A 27,423-nucleotide genomic window follows, 5' to 3' on the forward strand; every position below is an offset into this window, starting at 1 on the left:
GCAAATGAACTAGTCTTAAACAAAATTAGGAATTCAAAATATTTTTAAAAGAGGCTGTTAGCAAAAGCAAAATATTCCTTTCAGATTAAAACAACATTTTGCCTTACATTGAATTTTTTTTCCTAAATCCTCCCCCAATCTCTCTTCAATTCCACTTTAAACATTAGTTTTAGCTTCCTTTTCCTTCTTTTTTCTCTCTTTTTTTTTTTTTTTGGTTCAGTGCCCAAACAGAAATCCATTATTCACACAACTCAATTGCCAGAGCAGACACTGAAATCCTGTTGGAATTGAAGCGAGGAGTAAAGGGAAGTAAGGTAATCAAAGCAGTGTTAGTTTAAGATCCAATATTACATTCTGCCAGGGCTTGACAGTGAAGCTCTGCACTTGGAGAAGCTGAAGACTCTTTGGGGGTAGAATATCAACAGTGGTGTGCTCAGCTGCCTGTCTGCGCTTCCAGGTCAGTGCCAGTGTGTCCTGTGGTCCCCAAGAGTGTCTGTGAGCCCTGCTCTGCTCTGTGCAGAGCATCCCAAGGGGCAGGAGCATCCCCACCAGCTGAGCCTGAGTCCTGCAGGAGGAAGGGGCTCCAAGGGCACAGGGCAGATGCTTTTCCTCCTTCAGGGCACGAAGGAAGCAGCCACCTGACCAGTCCTGTTTTAACAGGAGTCATAGAATCACTTAGGTAGGAAAAGACCTCTTAGAGTCCAATCTCAGCAAAGCCAAGTTCTTCCCTGGGTAGAGTTAATGATTTTTCATTTTGCAATGGATTGATATAAAGTTGATTTGCAGATTCTGTTTATGCTTCTCAGAGAAAAAATATACCCTGTTCAATGTACTGAAAATAAGTTTGAAAATAGTTCTTTCCTCTTAGTTCCTGAGTTTATCTCCCTGTACCCTGTTACTGGAGCTGCTGATCCCAAACCGTTGTGTTTTCCTGACTTTTAGAAATGCAGATCCTAAAAGGCAGCATGCAAAAGTTTCTAGCAATTAGCTAAGATCCATATTTCTCATTTAGCAGCCATGGAGGAAGAGGGATATTGCAGTGTAGTAGCAGGGCTGAGTATTATGAGTGTTTGAGGAATTCTGAAGCATGATGTGTGAGTTGTTCAGTGGGTTTGGGACCTGTGTTTCTTGTAGTCATAAAGGTTGATGTTCTTTTTGAGCAGGCTGGTTGTTAACGAGCCAGGTGGAGTGGATTTAGTTGCCTCCATCAAGCCTTACCTTCCAGCAGCTGGTACCATGCCAAATATTTGATGTCTCCTGCTGGAAACATTTAAAAACTCAAAATGCAGATTGTGCCCTGCTCTAGGACTGGTGCACAAGCACTGTGAGCACAGACACTGTCATGTTCCAGAGAATTTACTGTCTTTGAATCCTCTGCTGAAATTGATGTCTGCAAAAGAAGCAGAAGATCAGCTTCAGGTTGATTTTAAGGTAAGCTACTGGAAAGTTAGAGCTTTCTCTGCTTAGTCACACTTTAACAGTTTTACTTCATTCAAGATTATAGCAAGCATGTGGCCCGCCAGCCAAGGAAAACAGAAATGGAAAAGTCTATAAGTGATTCTTGTAGTAGCTGTGTGTGTGTTAATAACTGTCCTGCAGTCAGGAATATTTCTCTAAAGTACAGGCTGAGATATCTAATGCTGGACAGGTGGAAGGTTATGGGCTGGAATTGGGAGGTTAAACTCAAGCATACTCTGATTTATTTTCTTTATCTTTGGATGCAGATATGTTGCATGATTTCCAGCTAAGCTGTGGCTGTGCTTTTTCAAATGCTGGTGGTGTGTCTTGTGTCAGTCACCCAGAAGGCAGCTGCAGTTGGTATCCAGTGGTAATTTTAGCTCCTCATATTTGGCTGATGGAGATGTAGTGGGGTTTATCAGGAATAAAGCCAGCTTTTATCCTTCCTGTTCTGTCACTGTAACGTATTACAGCTACCTCTGAACTTATTTTTTTTGTTGCCAGCTAAGTGTGGTCAGTGCAGAATGCCCTCAAATGAATTGGTATGCAAAACCATGATTCTTTTCAGTATCTAGTGCTCCTTTTTGATACCCTCTGTCTCCAAGAGATGTTTTACAAGACTTCAGAGCATTGCTGAAATGGTGAGGGCAAAGGCTGCTTCTTGCCTATGGCTGTTTCAGCAGAGAGGAGCTGGATTTTCAAATACCCAGCTCCTCCTTTGCACTGTGAGAGGGAGCAACAGGTGCTGATGTTTTTTAAAAATTAACCTGAGCTTCAAACACTTGTAGGTTAGGAACAAAGGGTCGAGGTAGCCCTTTCAGAAATGGGAGCTATAACATTAAGAAAAATATAAACATCAGTTAATATGGCAAGATCTGTACTGCCCTTTCTTTTTTAAATGTTAAGGAATAAGTTTGACCTATGTTGATCTGAGCCTTGTGGTAAAGGTTACCTAAAGAGCAGGGGGGTGTGTGTGACCTGTAGGTCTGTTACTTTGGTGCAAGTGCTTTGAAGAAACTTCATGGAAGGATTAGCATTTATATACCAGACTAGTGCATATATATGTAGTTTAAAAGTTTTTTTTAATAAGCTGCTTTTAATGTCTTGTCAGCTTTTATTGAGTTTGATGCTTTCTAACCTTTTGATTATGAGACTGAAATAAGGTTCTTGTATTGTATTTTGTAATTGCTGAAGTGTTTACAGCTAATTTTTTAAGTCTGGAAAAGAAATTGTATAATAGTTTTATTTGAGTTTGTCCCTATTGTAGAAGAAAAACCCAAGTTGTTTCAGTACAAAACTAGAAAAATACCTGTAAGTACCAACAGGAATTCCTGTTTTCTCAGTGAAATGAAGCATAAAATACCTGCTTGGCTGTTTTCTTTAAACTAAGCAAAACTTCACATACAGGTAGTTCATGTTCTTTTTGGAGGGTTATTGCATTTCTTAGGGAACTCTGGTTCAGAAAAAGATGTGAGCAAAATAAGATTGTTCTAGAATGATGTTAAAAATGTAGATTGATGACAATTCTAAAATTAACTAAGTGGGTGAAAGAGGAAGGAGATTGGAAGGATCTGTTTGAAAAGTATTACTAATGACAAAATTCTGCATCTGAGACTCAAATGTGGCTGAAAGCACCAGGAGGAGCAGGTGGAAGATGTGACAGTGAGGGTTCATGTCATCTGTAAGGGTTCTGTTTTCTTGTATTAAGTGGGTTCCAAAGGGGATTAAGGATTTCCTGGCTTTTTTGCTGAAGGGTTTCTCATATATAGATATGGTAGATGGCACACCATACTTCTTGACTATGATTTGAGACTTTAGAACTCACAGCTTTTTGGTCAATATGAATAATGGGGATACTTCACGTCCTCTTTTTATCCTCCTCATCCCCAGTGGAGTCTCTAAGGCATTTGGGTTACTTTAATAAAATGTTTCAAATTTTTCTGCTGTTCAGCTAATGGATAAACTGTACAATGGCAAATTCTGATTTTCTTAGGTTGCCAGGCTGAATCAAACCAGAAAATGATATTTGGCACATGTGATATTTTTCAGATTCCTGATAGAGAGAAAATTGCTCAGTTCACATTTCAAAATTATTTTAGCCAAGACTTTTTTTCCTAAGAGAAATAGTCAGGACAGTATAAAAGGCTTAAATTAAACAGGAGGTCATTAGGGTGAAGAAATGACTGGCTGTATTTTATTGTATTCTGTGTATGAGGTTTAGTGGGATGGAGTGCAAATCCCATGACATGACTCATGGAAGAAAAAAATGTTTCAAAATAAGCCAGTTAAGTTCTGTATGAAGTAGAAATAGACTGAACCTGATTCTGCAGACAGGAGACTGGTAGTGAGTATCTGTGAGAAGTGGGGTGTGGGGCTGGGGGCTGCCCTGCAGCTCAGTCTGCAGGAGGGATGTGGAGGAGAAAGGGTTGGAGCAGGCAGGAGATCTCAGTGCTCCCTGATCCTCGGGCAGGAGCTGCACCCTGGGTCTGGCTCTGTGCCTTGCTCTGGGTGTCAGCACCAACCTTCTCCTGAGGCTTAAATAAGGGAACAATTCCAGTAACTTCAATAGACAGCTCCTCACATTGATCTCTGACCACAGCCCTTCAGTGGAGGGAAAAAAGCAGGGATTTTTTGTGTAATTTAATCCTTCCCTGCTGGGTGGCCCTACAGAAAGCTTTTTTCTGTAGCTGAAACTCCTTCGGTGCTGGACAGGAGTGATTGTGAGAGCCACCTTTGTACAGTAGTTCTTAAGGCTGTTGAGTGGAAATGAAAGATAAGTCCTGTACTTTCTTTGAGTTTTTTTTATCAAGCTGTTTATGAAGTAGAGCTGATTTAAAAACAATTTAGTCACTTGTTTTGAGGTTAATGGATGCTGGAGGGGAAGGCTCCTGACATAAAATAAGAAGTTTTGACAAACTTTTAATTAAGAATTTGGAACGTGGAAATTTTGGGGTAGTTCTGCTCTACTGAGATTGGCTCTGGGGCATATTGGTTGGTCAGGTTTTCAAAGTAAATCTTCCTCTTAATTCTAATTAAGTATTGTAATGCCAGCACTCTTCATTAGGCAGCAGTTTGAGATTAGTCAGGTGGTAGTAATGGAAAGAGAAAAACACATATGAAGTAGTAGAGAAGTTGGAGAGCAGGGAAAACAGCTGTAAGATGTGGCTCCTAAATGCTCTTCAGCATTCCCCTGTTGGCAAATTTCCCACTGAATGCAGTGACTTCTGTGGGACAGGATTCAGTCCTCACACAGATCTGCCTTGTGTGGAAACACAAGTTCAGAGCGCCTTGATCACCCAACCTCAGCTCTGAAGTTGTGACAAGAAATGATGCTAAGAACAGCTATAAAGAGGGAAAACACCTTATTCCCCCCAAAACTTTGAAGCCAAGCTGTTATTTTAAGTATAGATTACATTATTGAATTGTTTATCTGTGGATTGAATCTCGTATTTAATAAATGGGAGCTGTTGTGAAGTGCTGGAATGAATGTGAATTAGTGAGTTGAGAAAGATTAGCTCTGTGAGGAGATTGAGAACAATTTAAAATTCCATTGTATGGTGTTTTTCTTTCTGTCTGCATGAAGTACGGCTGTAATTGCCTCAAATTAGGTACTGCCTTTGTCTAGGAGAATTAAACAAGTAACAGGATAAGATATTTCATGGTCTCCTTCTAAATAAACAGCTTGTTCTGTTTGTATCTTTAGGCAGCTTGCAAATGTCAGAGCCAAGTTTGTGGAGAGAGCATATATATATGTATGTATATGAGGTGGAGTTTCCTTAGAAACAGAATCATCCAGGATTGTTGGGATGCATTTTAAAATTTGAAGCCTGGTCTTCCCCTACTTTGTAATGTTAGAGTCACCTTTTGTCATGGTTCTTAAAATAGATGCTTTATTAAAAAATTCCTATGGAGACATGGACTGTAAGCATGAATTTGCCCAGCTCCTTTTTGACAGCTGAGGTTTATGTTTTGCCATGAGTTACTTGATGGTGTTGTTACCAATGAACCCTCACATTGACCTTGTAATTATCAAGACCAGAAGGAGAAAAAACTGATAAAAATGAGCCAACACACCCCCATGGTCTGGGGCAGTAGCACACAGACAACGCTGCTTTTTCCTTTCATATTCCTGAGAAGGAAAAAATAATCCCACAAAGTTCTTGGGTTGGTCTTGTGGCCAGTGCTGTCCATGGGGATTCAGGCACTGCATCTGGAGTGAGATGGTTATAAAGTGACTTTTCTGGAAGGAGGGAGAATCCTTATCTGGCAAGTGAGCAGGGAATTTTCTGGGTCTGGGTGAGCCCAGGGTGCTTTGCTGGAGGAACAAAGTCACTTCCAGCTTGTGTGAGGTTCACCTGGCCCCTTTCCACATCTCCTCTGGTGCTGTACCTAGATCTGTCCTTGATCTAGGGGTTGTTTCCATTCATTACTGGCAAATGTGGTTGTGACATAAACAGCCACATTGTTTTTGTAGTGAAAATGCAGCAGAACTGAGGAGTCTTCATGAAACCTAATCAGTGTTGGGCAGTTCTGTAGAAAAGGCTTCAGAGCTGCTTGAAGCAGGGAGGAGGTGGACCCTGGCTGCCCATACTATACTGTAAAAACCAAAATCCTGTAAGTTCAAATTGCATTTTTTCTTGCCACATGCAGAATTCCCATCACTCCCCTGGCCTGGTTTCAGCGGATTTCCCAAGTTTAATTCCAAGTCAGCCCTGTTTGTTGTACACTTACTACTGTGTCAGAGGGGACTAGAGCCAAGAGGGTGTTTTGTTCTGTTTCATGGTGTTTGCAAATAAAGCTGAGTGGTTTGGTAACTCTCTTGGAAACTCTGAGACTCTAAGTTGGGCAGAGTGCTCCCTGGGCATGCATAGATCTAAGGATTTCACTTTCTTGCCTATCAATTAGTATCTTAAGGCCTTAACTTTTAATGCTATATATGACTAAAGTCCCAAGGAAATAATTCCACTACTGCTGTTCATTTATATCATTGGAGTCTGAATTAATTCAGCCTAGGCTAGGTTTTCTAATACATTATTTATTTAGGCCTTCAAAATGTCTGTGGTGCTGCATGTGGTTGACAGAGCATGTTCTTGTTTGTTAATATTATATGGCATCCTGTTTTCCCAAGACACTTCAATAAATGCATGTCTTTGAATAAAGCTGGGATTTTAACAGGCATTTTTTTTCCCTTGTGTTGTAACTGTAGCTTCGCAGATTCTTAGCTCTGATTTCTCTTCTCTACAACCACCTATTTTTAACAGTTCTGGAAAGATCTTCACTTCTTTAATGTTTGGTTTTGGGTATTTTTTTTTCTTCTTTTTTTTTTTTAATGCTTTTTTATTGTTACTGATAGGTAAGGCTTTATAAAGTAACAGTTTGTGTCTTGATTCTAAATATCTAGCCCAACTTCTCCCACTACCCCCAGGCACTACAATTGTATAAATACCCTTAAATTCAATTAAAAAATCCCTGACATGAAGGGTGGAGCACTGAGCTCATATTTTCTGACAGCCCACAAAACTTAGAAATCAAAAGACATGAGTGCTGTGTAAGTGAGGCTGAAACAAATGGAATACAATACCTGGAAATGAATGAGTCCTGTGAATGAACATTGGCATGTACATCCCCGGCCCCATATGAAGATTAAAGTGAGTTGTCTGCTCTAAAATTGCATAATTGCTTCTGTGACTGATTTGGTGCTGCTCCATAATAAGTTGTGAACACTGTATGCTGACCTGGTTAATGGGATGTTTACTAAATGGATATATTTGTGTAGTTTAATAGGAGGATGCTTGGAAAAATTAGCAGGATGAGAAAGAATGGCTGGAGAGAGTAATTTTTCAGCAAGTGCTGGCATTGTGAAGAGGAAGGCAGAGGCTGCCTTGCCATTGGCATGTGGGGGCTTGGAGGGGAGGTTGGATGGGGCTGGATCCCTGATTTTCATGGAGCATCCTTGTCCTGAATTCCTGCGGGAGTGGCTGCTCCAGGTGCAATGAAGGTGCTGCCAGGTGGGGATATGTGTGCCCCTGGGAGCAGCCTCATCTGCTGCCCTAACAGCTTCATTTGCTAAACTATCTTTCTGGAATTCAGCTATTTTAAGTACTATAGACTAAGATAATTATATAATGAAGTAATATTATCTGCAAATTAACCTTGGATCTCTGCGGAGGTTCAGAAAGAGTGAGATAAGGAGTTTTATCACAAATTGCAGACTTACTGGGTTTAACGTAAAGGCCGTGGCAAGTAATACATTTAAACTGCATTTAAGTAGTAAAGACCAGAATATCAAAGTCTAAAAGCAATAAACATTAAATTATTCAGAAAGTTTTTATATTTTCTTTCTAGTTTATATGTTCTTTTCGCACACTGTCATTTAATGAGGTTATATTCTGATTAAAGTAGAAAAATAAAAAAGTAAAATGTTTTATTTCAGTAGATAAAAATGTAGCTTTTAAAATATATCAGCTTGCCCTGTGTAGTCTGAGCTGACTGTACAATTTTCCCTTCGTTCAGCATGGTTGCTAACTAACGGATTTTGGGGGGAAAAGTCCCCCTTATATAGAGTTTCAATTGAAATCCATATTTTAATTTTAAGTGACAACTAATACATTTACCATAATCCCTTTCAAATATTCTCTGGCAGTGTTCCCAGACATATATTTTTGAAGGTTAAATGGTTTAGGATTTATGTATTGTACTCTGTAGGTGTATTGGCTTTGAGTGTCAAGGTTTTGGTAGCAAGTGAGCTACAGGGGAGGAAGAGAAAATCAGGATTAAAGTGAAGCCTGGAGGGGAGGGAAAGTGTTTTAAGATTTAGGTTTATTTCTTATTATCCTGGTAATTAAATTGATCTCCCTGAGTGGAGTCTGTTTTGCTTGCAACTGGTGAGTGATCCCTCCCTGCCCTTAACTCACCTCATGAACCTTCCATGATAATCCATGATAATCTCTCCCCTGCCCAGCTGAGAAGGGCAGTGGCAGAGTGGCCTTGGTGGGCACCTGGTGCCCAGCCAGAGCCAGCCCACAACAGCAAGTCAGCCTGAATAAGGTACTGAGTTTATAGGGCCCCCTCATTGCCAGACACCAGTTTGTGGCTCAGAAATGCCACAGCTGCAGCAGCAAAAGTTCCTCTGGTTAATGACCTGTGTTTTTGAGGGGCCCAGGGTGAGGTGCTGGGCTGAAAAACTGCTTTTGGCTGGTTGCAGGGCTCTCATGGGTATCATTACACAGGGCTGATTCATGTAGTGTGGATGTACCTTTCTGGCAGCTCAGAGTTTTGACTGTCCAGAAACACTTCTTTTTTTTAATAGGCTGAAATTGGCATGAATAAGCAGCAGTAATTGAAATAATATTCCACAAGGTTTACATTTTAGTATGGCAGTGTGATTAAAATTGGTCCTGCCTTTTCCTCTCCCTGGGGAGCCATTGTGTGCTCCATGGCTAATGAAGTGGAATGAGCACTGTGATCAATATTTATGGTGTCGCTCTGGGCACCTGCACTTCTTTCAGCCCTTCTTGCACTGAAAAGCTGGAGTGCAGGTTCCTGACTCGAGCAGTTAATGGCTCAGCTGCAGCTTGAGGAGAAGGCTGCAGACACTGCTCCTGGTAGTGTTTCTCCTGGGGGTCACATGCCACCTGCACAGATTTGCTAGTTCTCATTACTGACTGACAGAAGTAGGAACTTGAGTTTCTTAGTGAAGTGCCTTCATGTCTTCCAGTCATCTTTTGGTGTTTGGGCTCTCCCTGTGTTGGGAACAACCACCCTTGGGGTACTGTGTTTTGCCACTGAACACACAAATAAGATGACATTTTGGGATGTCATCTTATAGATGACAGAGTTTATAGACGTTTTGCACTCCAGTTTGCACTGCAGGTTCTGTATCTGCTGAGTTTATAGGCTTCTGCCTATGGCTTTTCCTCTTTTTACACTCCAGTCTGCACTACAGGTTCTGTATCTGCTGGAGACAGTGTTTGTTTAATTCCAGCATGATGCTGTGGAATATCTACTCTGCACTTTTGCACCTTCCCATTTTGGGAGCTGCTCCCAGCTGTGCCAAAATATCTTCCTGTAGCTGCTTATGAAGTCCACAGACTATTTTCTGTCCAAATCAGCCTGAACTACTTTATTTTCTTGCTTCTTGACCTCTTCAAGGCTTTCCCAAAATAATAATATCATCTCTGAACTCTTGGTGGGTTGGTTTGTTGCAAAGTTTGCCCATTCCCTGGCAGTGACAGCAGCTGGAGGCAGTCCAGTGTAATTAGTAAGTATTTTGGAGACTTTGCCTTGGCAGCCCTATTAAATATGTGCAGTGAAAGCAGGATTAGTATGTGGCCTTTTTTTTTTTTCTCGTTAGGACATCTCGATGATCTGTAAGCTCATTTAATTGGAAATTAGCCATTCTTATTAACACAGGAGATACCCTTTGGTCTAAATCCTGACATTGGATAAATGTATATAGTTTCCACTAAGGAGAAAGAAAATGCATCCATATACTCTAGGGTGGAAATTTGCCCTTTTGTGTCCAGCGCAGTTCTCCTGGAAGAGAATTTCATTTTCTAGTAAAGGCAATAAATTTTCACTGCTCAGATAAGTGACTACAGAGGTTCATCATCAGGATTTGAAGAAATAAGCCTCCTAAGAAGATGGATGATGACAAGGGGAGTAAGAGTTGTTATCCAATCATTTGTCATGGTCCAGAACATTAAGATGTATTGGTAAGACCCCAAAGGTGTGTAGAACTTCCTTTTTTCCCGTGTGTAATAAGTCACCCTGTGCAGTCAGCCAGTATTGTACTGTCTGAAAACTCATTCTGTTTGCATCTCTTTGTAAACACAGCACACAAGTGTTAAAATCCTATATATTGCTGGGAAATATTCTACACATCATCCAGGTATAGCCCCACAACTACTGAAGAGAGAGGCTGACTTCCTGGGTCCTCACTTTCCTGCCCTTCTCTCCCTCCTCCATCCCACTCCAGTTGTTAACATTTCTGCCTTTCCTCTTTTGCTGTGAGTGTTCTGCTCCAGGCTTTCTCCAGAGACTTTTCCCTCTGATTTTTCTGTGGTTCCCTGCTCTGCAGCCCTTGCCTTCTAGTTCTTCCCTTGTCTCAAAGCTTCAAAACCACAGAGCAGCCATGGGGGATTGTGTCAGCTAGTAAAAAACTGGATTAAACATTCATGGCTGTAGGAGTGCTTGTTAGCATATATGTATTAATTCAACATTTCCTGCTGGTTTTCAATATGTTGGGAGGTTGTGTTGCCAATGAGGTGACTTAAAGTCCGTAATGGAATAGGTTCCAACTAACTGCTTGAGACCAAGTAAAAATTTTGTTCTGCTTGTCTGGCTTCAGAGAAAAACCTTTCTCCTTACTTTTTAAAAGTGAGTATTCCTCTCTAAAGCAGACATGGTTGAGACCACGTTTCTGAGGGTTTTGTTGAATTCTGGCTTGGTAGCTGGGATAGCTGATTTTGAAAGTCCAGCTTCATATAAATAAGAGAGACACACCATGGTAGTTTGCTGTGGTGTGCTGCTCCCTGCATTGCTCTTTGGTTCTGGGAATTTGTGCAGAGGTGAGGTTTGACTTGTCTTGTCTAGGCTTGTTGTTGCACAGAATGGTTCTGTAGCTTAAATTTGATCCAAAATTGAGAGCTGGCACCGCCTGCCTCCCGGAGGAGCCCATGAGTTTGGGAGCCCTTTGCACTATTTCTGGCAGCATGTCTTCAGGTCCTGCAGGCATTCTGCAAACTGGCCGTGGTGGGGAGACCTGTTCCTGTGGGTTTAGATGTTAAACATGTGGCTGTGTTTCCACGGAAGCAAAATCTAATTCTTCTGAGTCCCAGCCACGTAATTACAGCCATAATAATAGCTATCATTTTTGATGCCTCAGTGCCAAATGTAAAGGTTGTTGTTTCTGTTAATGTTTTCAGAGGACTCTGTTCTGCTGCTTTTTCCCAATTTGTGCCTTATCTGTGACTGAACAATTACCCGGAATGTGATGAGGACATGGTATGCAGAAAGTCACCCCCTTGTCTCTTTTGCTGATGGCTCAGAGGAGTGTGCAGTGCTGCTATCTCAGCTGCTAATCAATGGAGCTGGAGCTAATGTGCGCAGTGACCTTTGGAGGAGAGAGGAGCTCTGCCAATATTGCACTTGCAGTTTGACTCAACTCTTACACTTTGTCATCTACTTGACTGCAGGAGCTCCTCCCTCACCTGGATTGCTGGATCAGTTGCTGCTCTATCCACCAAGTTAAGAGATAGCCCAAATTTCTCTTGTGTGTTAGGCCTGATGTTTTCCTTGGCCAGCTGTCATTGTTTTATGGGTGACCCCTGATCCTCCTGGTCTAAATTCCTTTTCTGCTTCATTAATTTCAAAGTGATCCTGCATAGCTGTACACTTCACAGTTTGGGGAGGTCAGTGGGATTTTTCACTGCTGGAATTAGACACAATTTACAGCAGCCCACAGGTGTACAAAGGCTGTTCTCTAGCATTTCCCCTCTCTGCATTTTTATAGTGCTTAGGAGTCTGATGGATGGAGCTCTCAATTATTTAGTATCTATCAAATTTTTGCTTACAACACCTAAACAAACACTAATATTACATAATTTTTTCTGAATATATAAGATATAATTCTGCTACAGCAATTTACAAATGTATGAAAAACACATACTGTTGCTTAACCATCCCTTTTAAGGGAATAGGTTTTGGATTGAAATTTTAAGTATGCATGAAGACAGTAAGATACCATTTGCACTGTTAGGATTTCAATAATGTATGGAATTAGCAGAGCTTTATTATATTTCTGTGCTTGCATGCCCTTCATAGAGTGAAAGTTGTAATAAATATAAGTTCAAAGGTAAAATTTTATTGCTGTGCATGAGGGGAGAGAAAATAAATTAGAATAATGTAATCATGCTCATATATGTTAAGAATTTCGAACAGTGTCTATTAGAAAGTTTGTCAAAATGTGCTTAGCTTTGAAAATACAGATTAACGCTGAAGGTTTTAATATTATTCTTCCTTATATTCCTATTCCTTGCAAATATAAGTGTAAAATATCTCCTGCCGAAAGCAATTGTCATGAAACGACACTTTCCTATTTTAATAGCTGAATAATCAGAACAAAAATATTTTCTAAGTTGCAGAGAGGTTATTGCTTTTTTCACACAAAGAAATTTAGTGGTAGAAAACCAAATTTTAGCTGGATATTCTTTGCTTTTTGTGTTTCTATTCTTATATGTGAAAAGCGTGTCCAAATGTCTCCTGACAGCTTTGACACTTCAGGGTGATTAAAAATGGGGTGAGGTGTGCTCATCTGATTCCATTTACTGATTCTATATTTTTCTTTAATCTGGTAGCAAAGTTAAAATAGCAGCTCTCCAACAGGAGCTGGAAAATCTGTTTGGGGATGATTGGTTGGTATCAATATGGACCCTTTGGGCTTCTTTTTTTTTTTTTTTTCTTTTCTACTTGGGAGCAAATAAGGACCAGGTCAGTGTGGGAGGGCAGCTGCTGGCACTGAACCCAGCAAACATCAATTGTCTGAGCTCCCACCTCAGCACATGGTCCTTCAGCCTCTCTGAGACAGCCCCAGGTTGGTGAAATTTTGACAACAAAGGCAGTTCCTTCTCCTGGGTTTTCTTCCCTTACATTCCTTTTTCTTGTCCTCTGTCATCTCCCTCTCTTCTCCTTCTGTGAGCTCCGGCTGCACCATGAGGGCACTACAAAAGCATTGGCAATCACCTTTTTTTGACATTTTTTCATGCAGTCTTCAGGTTTTAGTTCTGTCACTCAATTGGGGAAAATGGAGCAGCTATTGGTGCACACACCCCCTATTTTTTTATGTGTTTTAAACAGTTTGGATGCTGAATAATTGGGAAAAGCATTGATGGCTTTTTTTGTTGTTGTTTTTTTTTGTTATTTTGTTTTCTTCCTGAAAGCAACTGTCACCTTTAAATCTATAGAAACTTTCTGGAGAGAGAAAATATCAGGAAACTTTTCTAAATAATCAATTTTAGGTCATAATAAGTGGTTCCTGCCTTTAAATTCTTCTGTTGATGCCATGGTAGCTGAGATGTAAGCAGGATGAGGCTGCTGTTCCAATATAATCAGTGAACCAGTTCCAGAGGGTGGAGCAGTTTAGAGACCAAATGCAGTTTAAATGGCACTAGAGGAATGATGCACTACTGTCTGAAAATGCAGGCATTGTTATTAATGATGTAATTAAAGTTCCACCTCATAGGCAAAGTGGAAGCACACAGAAAATACTGTTAATATTGTGTTTCCTATATTTGATTTATCCCCATTTTAAGTACTAAATGAAGTATGCAAAACACAGTGGGAATTAAACACTCTGCCTAAAATTCACAGCTTTATTATGTAAAATTGGTTCAAGCAGAGGTCAGGGTACATTAGCCAGAAGTAACTTAACCCAGCTGAAAAATGTCTAATGCACTTTACATGCACAGTTGCTACTTGGCTAAACCTGGGTGTACAGTGGGAAGTTCTCCTCAAGAACCAAAGGTCATGGCTTGCTGTTGGTATTGTTTTGGTCAAGAACAGATCTCAGACATTCATCTAGACCCTTCACTGATGATCATCTGTGGTGCTGGGTGTATTTTCTTTATTGCTATTTTTAAAGGCTCAGTTCTGAGATTTGTGGATCAATTAGAGACAAAATTGAAAAAGATAGTAGTAATAATAAAAATAAAAAATAGCCTAGTATTTGGTCCTGCGGATTCTGAACGTTTCCTGATGGATAGTGGGAGCTCTCAGAGTTGCTTTATGAGCTTAGGCCAGACTCTGCACCTGAACTAGAACACATTTTTGTGTTAACTGCTTCTAAATGAGCTCTTAGTTTTAAGTAGGTGGCATAAATCTAATTTTAATTTACTGTTTTCATTTTCTTTTGCATTGATCCTCTTTTTTGTAGAGATTCAATTGCAGACTTGGAGAAAGGGGTTTTTTTAAGAGTCCAGATGGTATTTCCAATTATTTATTATCATTAGCATTCACTGTATCTGAAAACAAGACTTTTGCCAACTTAGATCAACCTCATCTGCTGCACTATTGTTTATGAATTTTCAGTGTCCTGTGTTAATGCCAACTCACTTTTGGGGTGGTTTCTGGGGCTGCAAGAGAAAAAGGGTCTGCTATTGCCAATATATTGCAAATTGCCAATTTACTTTGGGAATATCACTGGGATAACAATCAGTGATAGGTTTCTCATGCTTAGGAGGAAATGAGCAAGGCATGTCATAATTAAGAGTAGCATAATCTGAAGAAAAAATCATAATAATCAAACCAGAAGGTACAAAAGGTTTGCATTTTTCCATGTCTGAACACAAAGGTTTTCTTTTTGGGGTCAATGGCTGTGTGAGAGCACAATTAGTTTTCCCTTTGTAATAAGCCCCTTAGAATTTTTTTTTTAAGTTTTGACATTGAAGATGGCACCTCAAGTTGTCAAAAATAAAATGTTTGGAAATTCACAGGTGTGATGCATTGGGTATAAAATGCCACCTTCTTTTTTTGAGCTAAAATGCCTGAATTCTTTTACTAAAATTATTCTCCCCAGTACAAAGATGTAAGATGAAATGGATTCTGTACACTATTGGAGTGAACAAGTCCACTTATATTTTTTTCCTTAAAGTTTTGAAAATATATGTATATTTTATAATATTTTAATACATTGAAATTATTAGAGTGATTAGTTTCTACAATATTTTGTGTTGTTTAGCATTTGGAACAAAGCAGTACAGAGAAAGAAATAGAGGGACACCTGTTGCAATTACACCATAGCAGCAATTTCAACAATAAATCTTAATTGCAATCAGTCTTGATCAACCCACCTGTGTAGATTCCCCTCATTTACAAGGAAGAGGGATAATGGAGAGAAAATAAGGAAAAAATTGAAAAGAAATAGAGGGGAAAAAACCCAACCTGCAGAACACTAATATGGATTATGTTATGTTCTTATACTTTAAGTTTTCAGATTGCTGCGCTATGTTAATTATTAGCAACAGCAGCCTGAATTTCCCTGCTTTTCTCTGGGGATACAGTCAACCCTTGTTTACTTTCAGCTGCCACTTGAGCAATTTCTCTTCCATTCTGGAGGGATTGTGCAAACAACCGTGAGGTACAACCAATTCTGCTTCTGTGCCCAAGCTCAGCAGGTGAAGGTGCAGCAAATTCCTTTCTTAAGGAACAACTTGTCTTTCTTGTGTGGGGTAGGAGACACAGCAGAGCTGATGTCTCTGTGGGTAACCTCCTGCAGGTGTGTTGGTTGTTTTAACCTTGAGTTTGGAGATGCTGCCCTGAGGTGTTCTGGGACCTTCTCTGCAGGCCTGGCAGCTGCTCACTGACGTGCCTCTCCTGTGCTGAGCTTCTGTGGAGCTTCCTTGGACTCACAAATGAGTTTCCTTAGGTGCATTTGCATAAAGAGAGAAGAATTGTGGATAAACAGTCCAAATTGCAGTAGAGGATGTATAGGGAAGGAAAACAAATACTGCTTTTTTTTTTCTATACTCATCATCATCTTTTTCTCATAACCTCTATAATGATCACTTGGACATAGGTAAGGGACAGGATTGTGGCTAATTATGCAGGGACTTGAGATTTTGTAACATTTTTCCAGACATACATTGCTTTCCATATTCATTATCATTGCCTCTATTCCTTTTTTGTACTTTTTGCTTTTACTTTTTCCTTATTCTCCTGCATTGTTATTCCTTTTTTTTTCATTGTGCATTATGTGATTGAAAATGTTTTTGTAGTGGCATTTGACCAAGTCTTTTGAGTCAAAACCTTAAGGATTGTCTCATCTCTTTTGTTTTTCCGCCCCCCAAAGAATGTCCAGGTTTATTTGTGTTTGTTTCCTCTTGTCTGCCTTGAGTGGCTTGTTCTATTTCACAGCTTCACCTTCTTTCACGCTCTCGACCTCCCTTCCTCTTCATCTCTTTTGCATTCTCTTCCCCTGCGTGGGGCTCTGGTAATAGTGATGGACCAGTGCAATTAAATTTATTCCATACACCACTGCTTTTCCTGACAAACTGACACCTCTCTTTTCTGCTGTTCTTACCTGTTGACTGGCATTAAGCTAAGTCAGCCAGGAGCCAGGATTTCAGTGGTGTGTGACATTCATCTGTGGAGATGACTGAGCATTGCAAGTCCTGGATGCTTTCTTCTCTAAAGCTGGCTGTGCAATGTGGGAAAAAAAAAAAAATCTGTGATGTTGTGATGAGATGAAGATGTTCAGGAGGGTTGTAAGAAACTTCTTCTATTGTAATTTGATTGTTATTGCGTTTAAATGTAACATTTTCCTTAATTGATGAGATGCCCAGGCCAGGATCCTGCCAGCACACAGTTTCTCTGCACGCAGTTGTTCTCAGCAAACTGGCATGCAGTCAATAGGAATCCCTCCGAATTTACTGCTGTCTGTTGACATCTCACTCTGTTACAGGCAAGTATTTAATCAAAGTTTATTGTCATTCTTTTCTGAGATTTAAGTGGGACGTAAAATTTTACGATACATACAGTATTTTAGATGACAGCTTCATTATTTCCACTGAATAATTTGAAATGCTACAAGGAGAAATATTGATGGCAAACTGGTAATTGTCATTAAATATGCAGCATTTTTGCAGCAGTCACTTGTGCAAAAAATAAATTTTCTGAACTTCTAGGTAGCAGTGCAGAATGGTCTGAAATGCAATTCCTTTTTCTTGGCCCTTTCCCATCATGGAGGTCACTTGAGGCTCCAAACATGTTCAAACATGAAAACTTCAAAATGACTTTGCAATTTTTCTTTCTAAAAAATGAGCATGGTATCATATTATTGAATGTCAAAAGGAGAACGCTTGGTTTGTTACTGAGTTGATCTTTTGGTTCCTGCTGCCTGATGGGATTTTTATTTTTGCTGCCTTAGTTGTCTCCTGTCCAGTGGACATTCCCTTTTTCCTGAGCCAGGAGGGATGTCTTTTGCAGGAGTAATTAAAAACTGTGTCATGGGAGATGGGCATAACAGGTCACTGGGAAGAATGAGGCAATGCACCAGAGCTGCAAGGCAGGGTGTGAAACAGACAGGTGCAGTTTATTATTGGACTGATTCCAAACAAAACATTCCTGTTGGTTCAGTGCCTCACCATGGAGTGCATTACTCAGGACTATGGGAGTGGCTTCTCCTTCTGGAATGCAAAAGACGATGAAAAAAAAAAATTAAGTTTCTGGAAAAAAGCCAAGCTCTTCAGTTCAAGGAGGGTTTTAGGTCATTCCTTATTTTGTTTCTCTTGTTGGGAAGAATTTAGTTTGCTTTTAGGTGAATGAAAAATTCCATTCAGGATGATGCTTCTCTGTTACCTTATTAAAGAATTCAAGTGAGAGACCAGTACATTAGGTCTTTGTTAGCATTTGTGAGCAACTTAGTTAGCAAATATATTTACAAAACTGCCATGCTTGTCTTCTCTTTTGTAATTATTATGCCCCGACATGAAAGAAAATGGATGAAATCTTTCCTGTAAAACACTATCTGTTGGGTATATCGTGAGTATTTAGCTTTATAATCGCTAAACTATTCAAGTACAAGGCAATCAGTTTAAAAAAATGCCATTAGAGTTGGTCAGGATGCTTGCAATAAAGCATTTTGAGTAGAAAACTGTTACATTTTTCTTAACTACAGCTGCTTTTAGGAAAGCAAGCATTCAGCGAGGCTGAGAACAATCAGTGCTTGAGACATGAAAAAAAGAGCATGTGAGAAGGATCAGCTGGGTTCTGAGGATGCTGAGGGTGCTGTTTCAGTTCTTATACCTCAGGCAGATCAGAAGCTGGATCATGTGGGTTGTGCTCTCAGGTGATGGTGTCTGGTTGTGCTCTTGCTCTCAGCTGGTGCTGGCCAGCACCCACAGGTGCTTTTCCACTGGGCACCCTCCAGCTGGGTTCTGTGATCCAAGTGCAGGACCCGGCTCTTGGCCTTGTTGAGCCTCACAGAGCTGCCTCAGCCCTTGGATCCAGCCTGTCCAGATCCCCCTGCAGAGCCTTCCTGCCCTCCAGCAGATCCACACTCCTGCCCACTTTGATGTTGTCCACGAACTTGCTGAGAGTGCCCTTGATGCCCTGGTCCAGATCATCAGTAAAGATGTTAAACAGGGCTGGGCCAGTGCTGGGCCCTGGGGAGCACCTGGTGACAGCCCCAGCTGGGTGTAACTCCAGTCACCACCACTGCCTGTGACTGGCAGCCAGGCTTTTACCCAGCACACTGCACCAGTGCAAGCCATTAGCAGCCAGTTTCTCCAGGAGAAATCTGTGGGAAGTGCTGTCAAAGACTTTGATAAAGTCCAGATAGATACATCCACAGCTGTTCCCTCATCCACTAAGTGGATCACCTTGTCAGAGAAGGAGATCAGGTTGGTTAAGCAGGATCTGCTTTTCCTAAATGCATGGTGGCTGGGAATGATCCCCAGGTTGTGTTGTAGATGCTGTGTGATAGCGGTCAAGATGATCTACTCCTTCACCTTCCCTGGTACTGAGGTCAAGCTGCAGGCCTGAAGTTACCTAGATCCTCCTTCCAGCTCTTCTTGTAGCTGAGTGTCACATTTCCAGCCCCCAGTCACCAATCACCTCTGGGACTTTACTGGACTTTCCAGCCAGGACTTCTGGTCAGAGATGGAGACTGGTGTGGTGAGCTCTTCTGCAGCTCCCTCAGTCCATTTGGGTGGATCCTCCATCTGACCTCATAGAACACACTTGTGCATGTAAAGATTATGGAAAGATCTAGAAAGATTATTCAGCCATATGTGAGATAAGAATTACACTTTCAAGGTACTGAGTGGACGGTTTGGAAGCTCTTGAGAATTTAATATTCCCTTTAAATCTGCGACAATGCATAAAGCACATTTCAGCTATGTCCTGTTCTAGTATTTTTTCATGGAAAATTAAAGATTATTGCCTCCCTTTGTAGTATACAGTAGTTTTCTGAGAATTCTCTGCCAGGCAGCTGGTACAGAAGAAATTCCCCTTCTGTAGTAATAGAAGGCAGTGATTAAACCTGAACACGGCGAATGGAGCTATAAAGTAAATCAAAGTGAGTGTTGAATTGTGCCTTCATGCACCCGGTGGTAAACTCCTTCTACAAAGCACAAAGCTTCCTTTCTTTGCCCAGGAACTGTGAATTGCAGCCTCTGTTTGCAGTGTTGCTGTCACCTGCTGTAAATCCAGTCTGAAAAGAAATCATGGAAGGAAGAAGTTGAAAGTGTAGTTGCCCCCCTTCCCCACAGGGTGGTCACCCCACAATATGTCACATGTGAGCTTATGGGTAGAAAAAGCCACCTCAAAGGGGTCCCAAGTGTTTCAAATCATCTTCTGAGAGAAGTGGTTTGAGTTTTTAAAAGTCTGATTAAATCAGTGGAGAGGCTCTCTTGGCTTTCAACAAGTAGTTCTTCTCTGATGCTTAGATCTGTAGCACAGTCTGATTGGTGGGAAAAAAATTGGCTGAATTCAGAATTTGGTCAACATCATGGCACTGTCTGGCCATAAAATCCTGATGTAGCAGATAACCTGAGCTGTGGATGGAGGGGTGGGGCTTGTGCTTTCAGGGCCAGTGTCCCACCTCATCCTGCCTGGTTCTGAAACCTGTCCCTGGCTGTCCTGTCAGTGATGGGAGAGGAGGACAGGTGTTTCACCCTGCTTCACCAAAGCATGTAATCTCTTGGTGCTCCTGTACCACTGACTCCTAAACCAGCCTGCCCTGGCCACCCTGCGTTTCCTGCTGCCCTGCAGACAAGCTGTCAAACCTTAGCAGGGATTTGATACTTAGGTGACTTGGGAAGACAGCTGGAATAAGCCTAACAGGTTTATTTGCTGTTTTCACATTGTTTTTTTTTCTGAAGGTAGTTTTCAGCATTAGGTGAGCATCCAAAGCAGCAGTGGTGATACAGAGGCTGCTCAAAGTGGATTCAGCTCGATTTTCCTTGGGATGCCAATTGCAGCACCGATGGATGGGGGCTCTGTGTAGGGGGGTGGCACACTGAGTCTTTCCAGGTGAGCACAAAGGAAAGGGAGTATAAAACCAAAGTATTTTTAACCATATCTTGCAGTCTGATTGCTTGCTGGATCTGCTGTTCCTTCTCATAATACGCTTGAAAAGTTTTATCTGTGCCTCGAGGGTGATGAGCCTGTCTTCATTTAGGGATGCAACTGCAGATAATAGCACTGTGCTCTTGACAGCTTTATGTGCTCACAGCCTGCCTCTCTTATTTACTCACTTGTAGATGTGGGCTCTTGTAAAAGCAGCTCAGTTTTCTCCCCTCCCAGTTATAATTGCTTCCTGGGCTGCCTTGTTACAGAGCCTGTTCCTGAAGCGTGAGGTGAAAGAGGCACTTTCTGCTGTTATAATTTTTTTTTAATGTATAATTAAGGTTGGATAGTCATTATGTTTTTTTTCCCTAGGTTCATAATTAAAGAAACCTTGAAGGAGAGGTTTGTAACTATTATAGGGGCAAAGGAGGAGGTAACATGTGATGGGACCCTTTTGTTTATAAACAGTTGAGCTTCTAGAAATTTCAGATGTAGCTGAAGTTTCTTGAGGATCCAGAAGTGCTAAGTATTTGAACAGTGTTGCAAAGCCAGTCATGACTGTTCATCACTTAAAACACATTTGTAAGACATTAGGTGTAATTCAGTACTAAAAGAGTTATATTTTATGAATTTTTATGGATTATAATGTCCTTGTAAACTCTATGTAATTACTCAGATTTCTTATTTTAAAAAATAGCTTGTTTTCCTTTCTAAAAACAATAGTTCCCTGTGTTGTATTCCACATGACATCCCTCATGTGCCTTCTTTTGGTGCTCATTCTGGCAGTAGTTCTTTTGGTTGGAAGTTTTCCCCACCGTCCTTGTTGAAAGGGCTTTTGGAAAGATGCTTCTCATCAAGATGCCTGCTGTGGTCCAGGTCTCTTGATTCATCTGCAGCAGAAAGTATTTCTCTCTTGGATGGTGGTAGCACAATAGATTCATAATTTTAGATCTCCTAGCTTTTGGGTGAGAGGCAAGAGTCAGAAATAAGATTGGGTCATTTTGGTGAGGCTGAAGGGGAAGGACCAAAACTTCTCTGGCCTACAGGAAAAAGAAATCTGACTTCTTTGGGGACCTGCACAATTTGTACTGTGGAAAATAAGTCCCGTAGGTAGAGATTGCTTGAAAATATGGGGCAATTATCATTAGTTCTGTTGAGATATTACAGCCTTCTATTGATGAAGTTATCTCATTCCTTTTGCTTACCTGCTTCAGAGAGTGGACTGCAGCCAAGATGTCACACACTGAGCTTCAAACATGTGGTTTTTTTTCTTCTTTGCTTTCCTGAATAAATTTTTAAGATAGTTGTTCAGGTATTACACTTTGCAGCCTGAAGCCTCAGCCCATGCTGTTCTGTAGCATAGTCCTCCACGGGCAGGTGGACGTGTGACATCAAGTCAGTCTGTTTGGAGCAGACTGTGGGTATTGAACCAGGCTGTGCCTCCCTCCATGTCTGTCTTGTTTCATTTGCTCCAGGTGAAGAAGTTCCACATCACCTCTGCTCAGAGCTTCCCCATCCTGAGGTGGTGGCTTGTGAAGTCCCTTGTGCCAGGGACTGTGTGCTCAGCGAGTGGTCCCCGTGGTCCCCCTGCTCCCACTCCTGCTCCAGCAAAAACGCCGAGGGCACTCAGAGCAGGAGCAGGTCCATCGTGGCCCTTCCGGCTGAGGGTGAGTGCTGAACATTTCTGGATAATCATTGTTCCTTCAATGCTTTGACTTCCTTTCCTGAGCCAAGAGCTAATCCCAGTTCCTCAGGACTCGGGGATAATACTGAATGCTTGTCTCTGCCGAGAGACTAAGAGATCCTGATGGGCTGGAGTTCATGTGTCACTTGGAGAAATTCTGTCACTGTTCAAAACTATTTACTTCAGCCTCTGAATTGCTGTCTGTTGAGGGCCTGTCTGGGTGTGAATTTGGTTCTGGAGAGCTTCATCCTCTACCAGTAAAATTGCTGCATGACAGAATTGTCATGCAAGTGTCTTTATATGGGAACTTATCAGTAATGATTTAAAAGCAGTGAGCTGTGGAAAATGAGAAAATGGAAAAGGATCTTGCTTATTTATATTTTTTTTCATGTAACAGCTGGAAAGTGTTGACCTGCTTGTTGTAGTAAGTAAATAGCTCTTGATAAATACATGTCATTTCTTCTTGATCTTCATGGACATATAATGTATCTGTTTTTTTGCATATTAACATCAGTGATACAGCTATTTAAACAAACCTTTTTGTATTAGGAGTGTAGTCTTCTAATTCAGTTACACATATGGTAATTAATTTATGTGTTGTTTTATCTCACAGGATTTGGAAGGTCTTGGATCAAGTGCATAAAAATTCATAAAATGTGAAGAGGTCCAACAGACTAAAGCCTTGTTGACACAAAATACTTGCTAGTGCCAAAACTAGGTGCAGTTAATGCAGCAGCAAAACACTTTTAGATGCAAATCTAGTCCAGGACAAGTTCTGTTAAATGCTATTTTGTAAATTATAATTAAAGCCACCCACTGTTTCTAGGCTAATGTAAGGACTTGATCTTGCAAACCCTTACTCATGTGAAAGGTCTTCACATAAACATCCTCATAAACACTTGTGAAGAAAATTGGGACCTTCAGGATGAAAATAATTGTTGATTGAATGATAATAACTACTACTAAAAAAGTATGAGGTAGAGAATAATTAAAATGAAAATACAATTGGTCTCATATTTTCCATGGAAATAATTAATCCAAATAACAGATAAAACATGGAATTACAACAGTGAAATGATGAAGGAGTGAATTCTGGAAGTACAGAAGCACAATCATAGCCTGAAAGGCACTAGCCTAAAAATGGTGTACTCTGAATACTTGAAGTTTCTCTGAATTGAATACTTGAAATTTCTCGGAAAGGAATAATTAACTATTAAAATCAAACTCCCTGACTTTTTCTGTGCATCGTTAGCAATGGTGTTATGATTTGCTGTGCAGAGTCACACATCTGTGTTCAGATAGTGACTGAAATTTGGGAGAGTGGAAGTGGAGTTAATACCATTATTATTATACCATATAACTGCAATGTTAAGGCAATTTTGAATTACCTGCTTTCTCTACCTTTTTCATACCCAGCTCACACCTGACTTCTACAGAGCTCTAGTACCTTTGCAAGGGCCATTTTGTTTGTCCTCTGTCATTGGAGGAAGTGTCAGCTGTGGCTCTACTATTGAAGGACTTACGGAAATTTTGGGTCGTTTTCTCCAAGCTCTTTACCTGCTCCCAGAATACGATAACCAGGAAGCTGTTGATGAAACCTGTGGGACTTGATTTCAATCAGGTTTTAAAAGATAATTCTTTACACAGCAAGTCTGAAACTTGGTGCAAGAGGATATAATGGAGCAGACACTCCCAGCAGGTGTAAAATGAATTCTAGGAACTGCTGAACATCATAAATAATCTTTAAATGGCTACTGGAATGGCTAGGCAAGGGCATGTTGTCCTGCTTTCTTTGTACAAAAGTTAATGATGAAATGCAGAAAGTGGCCAGACCCTTTTGCTCTTTATAAAAACATCATCTCCTACTTGCAATGTTGCAGGCAAGTTTGGATAAGACATTTTTTTATATGCTAAGTTAAATCAGCCTTGTTTAGGAGAACTTCATTAACGTATTGTAACTAACATAGTATAAAAAAAAAAGCCACCCTAATTTTTCCCTGGAAAGTTCAAAATTTGAGTTGGAAATGTTCTTTAGTTTTGCTTTTTTTTTTTTTTTCTTACAAATGGATCAGGCATTTTGCCATTTGCTTGTTACAATTTTTTATTTTTAAGATGGGTTTCAAACACACAAGAAAAAGAACTGGTTTGTGTTTTTCCTGCCAAGTCAGATTCTTCAGAAATAAGCTGCCTGGGACATTTTCTACTCCATTATCGTTCTAAATATTTCTGAGGCTGAACTCTGTGTGGAACAGTCCATTTTCATGAAAAGATGAATGGTAATGTGACATGATTATCCAGTGGATTAGGTAGTTTGTCTCTTTTTCTTTTCTCACTGCTGTTCATTGTGGCCATTTGGGGCCTTACCTTTTTTCAGGAGGGTCAGTCCTGCAAGGCAGTAGGCATCCCTTTGACATCCCTTCATCTCCTGTTGATTTTAGTAGGGTGTAAGTCTGCTCTGAACCTTGTGGTACCTGTCCCCAGCACTTCAGCTCTTTCAAAACCTCCAGCACTTTGGCTGTGTCCCAAGTTAGCTGGGTCCTCCCTCCTGGAGGAGAATGGTTTTGATTTTGGTAATTTTTTCTTCTTTCTTCCTAAAATGACAATGCTTACTGTTAAATTTCACTGCATTACTCCATAGCTTTTGAGCTAGGATCATCTGCTTTTATGGATAAATTCAGGCTGCTGGCTGGAGTGTTACAGCTTCTGGGGAGGCTTCTCAAACTCCTGTACTTTGGGACTTTGTCACCAATTGCTGCTGACAAAGTGCAGCAGTTTAGCAAAATCTTTGGACATGAGTTTGAAGGATGGTCCTTCAAAGAAGTGAAGGCTTCATGCTCAAAATGTGTCTTTCAAGTTTTCCCCTTCCTTGATTTGCAGATGTGGGTTTCATTTGATGCATCCTGCTGTTATTACAGTTCAGCTTCCTCTGCTGCTCAAATCCTTAAGGCAACACGTGAATAGAGTCCAAATATGAGAGAGAGATGTTCCTTCTTGGGAGATTAGCAAGGAGAATGAGCATAAAAATAATGCTTAATTTGTCTTTAAACCTGATTGCATGTTTGCTGAGTGATACTGGCATTTAAATGGAATTAACTTGGCTGTGTGTAGGAGTTATTGATAAAGTAACTCAGAAATACACTTTGCCTGTTTTTGTTTCCATTATGCATTGGAATACAATTTTATGCAAGGCTAGTTTAATGAGGAAACAATATTTTAGAAGGTTGTTATTGCAGCCATAAAGGTCAACAGCTTTATTTAAGCTTTATTTTTTTTTTTTTTTTTTATGGGGGTGGCAGGGGGGGAAGAGAAGGTGTTGTGCAAACCTGACTTTTTAAAAAAAATTTTCTGCATCTTCCTTTTGCCACGTGTTGTGAGATGAGGATGTGGTGTTCTCTTGACCCTTTGCAGGTGGAAAAGGCTGTCCCCCTGAGCGAGCCCTGCAGGAGCAGCGTGCCTGCAACGAGCACCCGTGTGTGCATTTCTTCTGGGAGGTGTCCCCATGGACCTCCTGCTCCGAGGACGTGCTGGGCACTGCCCTCAATGCCACCTCCAGCTGGAACGGGGACCCCACCTGTGGGGTGGGCATTCAGACCAGGAAAGTCTTCTGCAGGAAGAGCAGCTCTGGCCAGGTCACTCCCAAAAGGTATTTAAAGAAAGCTTGGTAGTGTTTTTTTATAATACACATGATGTATAAAGGCATTTTCAGCAAGTGTGTGAACTCTGCAGCATTGAAATAATTTCATTTCAGGACTAGCTCTCCAGGTACTACTCCATCACTGTTGTAACAGGTAAAGAAACCAAATATCCAGCCCATTTGAACTTTCCATGAAAATGGAGGCAAAAAGCATGCTTTCAGTGGTGGAGATTTTTTACTGTAGCTCCTCTGTGACTCTAATTTACAGTTTTCGGCAAATACTTTCCCTGAAGGACAGGTGTGAGGAAAATATGAAATACTTTTGAATATAATGTTCAGCAACTCCTTATTAGCAGTGCTCTAATCAAATAGAAAAAGTAAATAGATTTTGCATTATATTTACACTCCAATAAGGCAGTACCATATGTGTGATCTATATTGCTCACTTGGTTTATATAACTTCATAATGTGATAGCAACACAGCAAAATTACGTATTCTGCAGTAGAAATACCCCAAATTTTGCTTTGCTTTACTAAATGAGGAAAATAAGTAGCACAGATGTTTTCCTTAATATCGAAAAATCAAGACATTGCTAATTATTTTTGCACCATTAATGAGTCTAGAGACTTAGAACTGAGTTTCCTTTCCTACTGTAACTCTCAAAACAATGCTGTTTGTGTAAGCACTGTGCTGATTTCAGTAAAGTTAATTAACTTTCTTGAGGTTAATGGGGTTAATTAAATAAAAGGAAAGAAATCTGGTATTTGTGTATGTCTCAAATGCATTGATAAGCTTGAACTTTACCTAATTAAACATATTATTTGTAGAGTTATGTAATGTCTAAAATAGTTGTTTGCCCCCTCCATTCTTGAGGTGGTATAAGAGGAAATGGAACTGAAGGGCGAAAGTTAACACTTAAGTAGCTGAATCATGGTTTTAACATTTTTTCTTGTATGGATTAATGGCATATTCCCCCTTCAAATGGGATCATTTTGGGTTGCATGCATTACCAAGTATTGTTGAGTGATCTTTTTAATAAAAATTAATAAGGAGTAAGAAAAAGAGTAATTCCCTTCCTGTTTGCCCACTTGATCTGCAAGATCTGACAGATCCCATAAAATTGTCCCTTTTCTGCTCTTCAAGTCCTCATATATTAACTGTGTCTGAGACTTTTATTAGAATGTGTATGACATGTTTTCCATGTAGGAGTTAAAAATGAATGAAGAAAATCACAGAGCTCTTTGTACTTTATTGCACTTGAAACTATTTTTGTGTTCCTTGGAGGTTGAAAGTTGAGGAATATGTCATCAGCCCTTACAGACAGGTGGTTTGAAGGCTGTTGCATGTTGTGCTAAAACAGGACTACTTTATAAACATAACTACTCACTTTCTTTGGTAATAAATACATTTTTTTTACTCCCATGAGCTTTGTGGTTTTGATGTCACAAACAGAGCTACATTTAGCCTGTAGTCATCAAGCCAAGCTCCCCATTTTTTAAAAATATATTTTTTTTTAATCGTTGAAACTTAATAAATTCAGCTGAGTTGTGTGAGTGAAAAAAAAAATAAGGCTTGCTTTGG

The 27,423-nt window shown here is 40.4% G+C and overlaps 1 protein-coding gene across 3 annotated transcripts in view; it reads left to right on the top strand.

The window, feature by feature from the left end:
- Window positions 1-27,423, top strand: part of THSD7B (thrombospondin type 1 domain containing 7B) — a 299,024-nt gene that overhangs the window by 139,873 nt on the left and 131,728 nt on the right. For all 3 annotated transcript variants that reach the window (XM_054515442.1, XM_036386831.2, XM_054515443.1), the window contains exons 9-10: window positions 21,999-22,190; window positions 25,616-25,850. In XM_054515442.1, coding sequence (XP_054371417.1) covers window positions 21,999-22,190; window positions 25,616-25,850 — 427 coding nt within the window. The remainder of the gene's footprint in view (window positions 1-21,998; window positions 22,191-25,615; window positions 25,851-27,423) is intronic.

Source organism: Molothrus ater, chromosome 7 (assembly GCF_012460135.2).
Source record: "Molothrus ater isolate BHLD 08-10-18 breed brown headed cowbird chromosome 7, BPBGC_Mater_1.1, whole genome shotgun sequence".
Classification (NCBI taxonomy): domain Eukaryota; kingdom Metazoa; phylum Chordata; class Aves; order Passeriformes; family Icteridae; genus Molothrus; species Molothrus ater.